At 41.1% G+C, this 6000-nt stretch overlaps 1 protein-coding gene across 2 annotated transcripts in view; it reads left to right on the plus strand.

The window, feature by feature from the left end:
• The window catches only part of LOC146063590 (proton-coupled folate transporter-like), a 364667-nt gene extending 360291 nt beyond the window's left edge, over positions 1-4376 (plus strand). For both annotated transcript variants that reach the window (XM_083176104.1, XM_083176106.1), the window contains one exon: positions 3927-4376. In XM_083176104.1, coding sequence (XP_083032230.1) covers positions 3927-3981 — 55 coding nt within the window. In that variant the 3' untranslated portion in view covers positions 3982-4376. The remainder of the gene's footprint in view (positions 1-3926) is intronic.
• The last annotated feature ends 1624 nt before the right edge of the window (positions 4377-6000 follow it).

The following is a 6000-nucleotide window of genomic DNA, read 5'->3' on the forward strand; positions in this document are numbered from 1 at the left end:
GACTCTCCGATCACCGATTTCTATGGTGGTTGCAATGCTGCCCGATGTGCCGATGCCCAGAAAGTGAAATAGGCAGCGGTGACCATGTGGTAAGCTAGGGATCAGCGCTAACCACGCATGTGCAGTCCCCCAGCACCTGGCAGAGCATATTGCAGGACAAGCTCCTTTCAGAGCCCCTGTCACTGTATCTGCTGATTAATGCATACTGCTAGTGGCATAAATAGAGCAGGGGATGCAACTCCTATGGGGCCCGAGGGCTTGGGGGGGACCAGCAGGTAATTCCCTTGCAACCTTTAAAAAAACCTTTAACTTGCTACCTTTAAAAAAATCGGAAGAAATAAATGCTGCCATGCTGCACGGGCCAAGGCCCGTGTATTTACTACCTGGGAAAGAGGCAGGGAGTTCAAATATATTTTACAGTATGTCTCCAAGTAAAAGTTTAACTATCAGTGTATTGGGGAGAGCTCTGTCTTATGCCTTCTTCTGTACCTTTTATCATCTGTCCTAAAATTACATGGTAGCTATAGCGGAGGTTAAGCTAGGTCTGGGGTAGTCAACCCTAGTCCTCGAGAGCTATCAACAGTGCATGTTTTGCAGGTCTCCTCACAGAATCACAAGTGAGCTAATTAGCTCCATCTGTGTATCTTTTAAAATGTGTCAGTGATTAATGAGTGCAGCTGTGCAGCAGCTAGGTTGTCTGGAAAATGTGCACTGTTGGTAGCTCTCGAGGGCTAGGGTTGGCTACCACTGAGCTAGGTACACACTGTACAATTAGTGGGCCAATTTATATTTATTGTTTGTGAATAATTATTTTAGGAGTTTCAATCACAAACCAAAGAATGTATGTTCACAAATATGCTTGTTTGTTTATTGGGTTGGTCCGCCAAGACAATATATTATGGCCAGGGGCGTAACTAGAACTTTGTGGGCCCCATAGCAAATTTTTTGAAGGGGCCCCCCAACTCAGGTCTCCAATAAAGTCAGCATGTCTATTGCTGCACAAGAGGTGTGGTAAGTGTTGCCAGCATCTTGATGTTGGCACAGGAAGCAACCCACTCCTTTGTGAAGATTTTTTTTTCAATAGCTATCCTCTAGTAAAACTCTGTGTGTCCCGAGTGCTGGCTGGCGGGGCAGTGTGGGTGGTGGGGTCACCAGGACTGTATACCAATACAGTCCACTTGCGGTGCTTCCATCTGTTGCAGAGGGGTACAATTATGTATTTATCTAATCTCTCATATTGGCATTTCAATCTTTATTTCTCCCCCTTTACACACATTCTCTCTTTTGTATTTCATTGTCTCTCATACTGTATATACATCCATACACTGCCGCTCTCATATATACAGGTCCTACATACACTGCATCTCACATACATACATACATACATACATCCACCTACCTCCTTTCTTTTATATATATATAGATATATAGATCTATATATTTCTATATATACACACATCCATCTATATATCTATACACTGCCTCCCACATACACACGCACATACATACTGTACATGCCTACATACATACATACTGTCCGCATCCCTGCGGTCCTGATGCCAAACTTCAGTATACCGAAGTTGGCATCAGGACTGCCTTCAGAAAGACCGGCGCTGGAACTGCATAGAGGCCGGAATGCCGACAGACGGCATCCCAAATGGTAAAGTATGCGGTAAGCAGGATACTGAGAAAAGGGGGATAGGTTTAGCCACTAGTGGGGCGACTTACGGTTAGGCTGTGAGGGAAGGTTTAGGCCCTTCATAGGGGGGTTAGGTTTATGCACTAGTGGGGAGGGGAAGGGTTAGGCTGATGCAAGGGAATGTTAGAAGTGTAGTGGAAGAGGGGAAGGGTGCTACGGAACACCTGTCATGATTGTCAGATTCAGGATGCCGAGATCATTCTTTTGACCGCCAGCATCCTAATAGCGTAGGTATCCCGTCCATGCATTGCCTTCCACATACATACATACATACATACATACATGCATACATACACTGCCTTCCACATACACACATACATACACTGCCTTCCACATACACACACACACATACATACAAACATACATACACTGCCTTCCACATGCACACATACATACACTGCCTTCCACATGCACACATACATACATACACTGCCTTCCACATACATACATACATACATACACACACACACTGCCTTCCACATACATACAAACATACATACACTGCCTTCCACATACACACATGGCCTACCTCATACATACATACATACATACATACATAGCCTTCCTCATACATACAGTGTAGGTATCCCGTCCATACACTGCCTTGCACATACATACATACATACATACATACACTGCCTTCCGCATACATACACTGCCTACCTCATACCTACATACATACACTGCCTTCCACATACATACACTGCCTACCTCATACATACATACATACATACATACATACATACATACATACATAGCCTACCTCATACATACATACATACATACATACACTGCCTTCCACATACATCCATACAGTGCCTCCCACATACATACAAATGGTACATACATACTGCATATACATCCATACATACCCTGATTCCCATATCCATCAATCCATATATATCAATATACTGACTACATACATATACTCTAAACCCCAAATTTCCCCCACCGCCAGCCCTTTGTGCCAGGGAATACTATTACATTCATGTCAGCTTACCGCTGTCTGAGTGCTGCTGCTGCTGGCAGTTGCTGCGGCCAGCTCTAGGCTCACAATGCTGCGGGGGCCCTGACGCCTGGTGATCCTAGGTGCTGATGCTGGGCTGGTAGGGGGGGTTGTGTCACTGTGTCTCCACTCTGCTGTCACAGAGTTCCTTGTGCACCGCGCTGCTGCCAGGCAGGGGCCCTGTCACTGCCGCGGTACTCCTAGCAGGCAGTGTGCTGTTGCTTGGCGGGTGCGGCGGGTTGTGAGAGTGTCTCCACTCTCCTGTCAGCATTTTTTATGCACCGCGCTGCTGCCGCGCGGGGACCCTGTCACTGCTGCCAGTGCCCGGCTTCTGCCTCATCTTGCTGAAAGTATAACTTAGTGCTGGGCCCGCGGGCCCCATAGCAAGTGCACCCCCTGCACCCACTGTAGTTACACCACTGATTATGGCCTTAATCTCCCAATATTATGTACTCCCCACAATCCAACCATTTTTCCTAAATGGTTTGGTGATTGCCAACCTCTTTTTGGTCGAACAAATGCAAATTCAGTGTGGTGTAGAAGAAAATTGGTTACTAAAAAAAAATTGCTTAACATGTAGCTCAATTATTGGGGCCTTCAGTATACTGAACAGTTACTGTTATTTTCATGTTGACTAAAACATTTGGCAATATGTACAAAAATGTCATAAAATTGTCATTAAATAACACAAACTGTACATGTAGCTCATCACAAAGGTCTTCAAGTTCAACTTTATTCCCATAAAGAACAGACTTTGACTCCATAGCAATCACTTTAGTGTTGAAAGCAATTGCAATGTGTGTGACATTGAAACATTTTTATTTGTTTCATTAGCTATCAAATGGATTAGAAGATGCTGAATATTTTTTTTAGTTGCATCAGAGTTTTATTGCTTTCAATTTACTTAACTTTCCCTACTGCAGGTATACATGCTGATTCACTGTTATTAATATTCTTACAATATATCCAAACTGTCAATTTTTGCAATTGTAGCTGACTTTTCAAACAATATGTTTACAGGTAACAGCGAGTGTACCAGGATTATACTTTAGAAATACACTTGAAGCATAGTTAATAAAGAGAAGCTTATCCAAATACATTATTTTATTAAATGTATTTTATTAGAAATTTGTATGTGAATAAATCTAGATATGATATTGATTCTGCATATTTAGCTAAAATAATAAATTATGGTAATAATTTTTTTTGTTTTTTATATAGATGGATCAGCGAAATACCTATTACACTCCCTAAGATGATGGTCAATGAAGAATAAGATGCAGGAAATGGACTATTACATACAAAAAAAAAAATGTTTCCTTAAAATATTACTTTTTTGTTTCTCTAGTTAGCACTTGAATTGTCTGAGCATATTACTAATAGTCTGCGGGGCCCAGCAGCATGTGTGAATACAGAGTGATTGCAATCAAAGAAAAGCAAGACACTTCGAAACATTAAAACTGCATTGCTTGAGTTAAAAATATGTTAAGCTTGTAACTAATTTATTGATGTAGTGCCTTTTGATTGTAGAAACTTGAAAAAAATTGTAGTTACTGTATAAAACACTAAATAACGCAATTTTGATGTATTTGGTAAATGTTATTAGCTCATAAATATATCATAAGTTTTGTAACTATTTCTATGTCAGGAAGTTATAAAATGTTGAACCTATCATGTCTTAAGTGCGTTTTTTAAACTTTAGACCGTTCTCCCATCAGTTTTTCCATGGATAATTTTTTAATTGCCCATTTTGCTCAGTTATATTTTTAATCTAATTAATCATTTTTTAATTTATGTTTCAGTGGTCATAACATGGAAAATTTCTGTTCACTTTGAAATCAGAGCTTTCCACATTGACCACCTCATTGAGGGAAAATATACAGTATCAAACGTTGATTTAAGATAAAGTTGAGATATAATTTATCAATTCAAACAAAATAATAATTAGGATGTTGTGTTTTATAAATGCAGTTAGAAGTTGATTGATTGTTTCTCTCTTTCTCCCCAAAGTTTGATATATCTCACCCTGAGTGATACTGTAGATATATGATGATTCTAAGTGCTGTTTTAAATGTGCTAACAGTTAATATTGCCATGGTTACTACCCTTTAATATTATGCATCTACACAATTTACAACATCTACAAGATTACACTTTTTTTTCTCCTGTGTCCATAGGACATACTCCAGAAATTATAAAGCTTTTATAGATAAATGGTTGTTACAGTTTTCCATTTAAGTACTTATCCCAAAAGCTTGGTTCTACCATGGCCCTGTGGCATTTTCCTGGGGCCTGGCATACTTTAGATCAGGCAGACTTAATGAATTTATACTATCCTTGGTTGAAGTGAAAAAGTGGCTCTAAATTGCACACCCTCAGTAATGAAAGGTGCCATCTGCTGAGAATAAACTGGTTTACACAGAGAGAGAGGGTGCAAATGCACTATGCGATCATTACATTACAATATAGTATATAATAAGAGGTTGTTGGTATATCATTGGCCAGTGATATTGGCCTGCCCATAAATCGTCCAGGTCAGGGACCTGCTCGACAAGAGGTGACCTAGATGATTGGTGGGCAGGCCAATATCACTGGCCAATGATATACCAACAACCTCTTATTATATATTATATTGTAATGTAATGATCACATTGCACCCTCTCTCTCTGTTGAAGTGAAAAAGGCCTGCAGTAACTAGCTTATTTGTAAGATTTCCTTCAGCATAATAAAACCAAAGATACTTCACCAACTTTTGGTATGCCATAAAGGCAGTCCCCAGAGGGTTGGATATTCAAATAGATTCTAGAATTACCGTATTTATCGGCATATAACACGCACTTTTTCCCCCTGAAAATAGGGGGAAAATGATGTATGCGTGTTATATGCCGATATGCGTGTTATACGCCGATATAAGCAATGTCATCCGCCGATATAATGTTAAGTACCGGTAATGCAGGCAGTAATGTCATCCGCCGAAGTGCGCGGTCCGGTTCTCTGCTGCTGCTGCGCACCGTCCGGTCCTCTGCTGCTGCGCACCGTCCGGTCCTCTGCTGCTGCTGCGCACCGTCCGGTCCTCGTAGCAGCACACTCAAGACTCCTCCCAGTGACCTGCTCTGCAGAGTGACTCCTTCCTCCCTGGCTACAGCAGCGTCATCAGCCTTACCAAGCGCTGGCTGTAGCCTGGAGGAGGAGAAGGTTTTCTGGTGCTAACTGTGCTGCCCTGCTTCTGTTATTCAAGGTGGATTTTTTTTTTTTTTTTTACAGATAATCAATTATCCTTATTTTGCTTCAAAGT

The sequence above is a fragment of the Crinia signifera genome, chromosome 3, assembly GCF_055691185.1.
Source record: "Crinia signifera chromosome 3, ASM5569118v1, whole genome shotgun sequence".
Classification (NCBI taxonomy): Eukaryota; Metazoa; Chordata; class Amphibia; order Anura; family Myobatrachidae; genus Crinia; species Crinia signifera.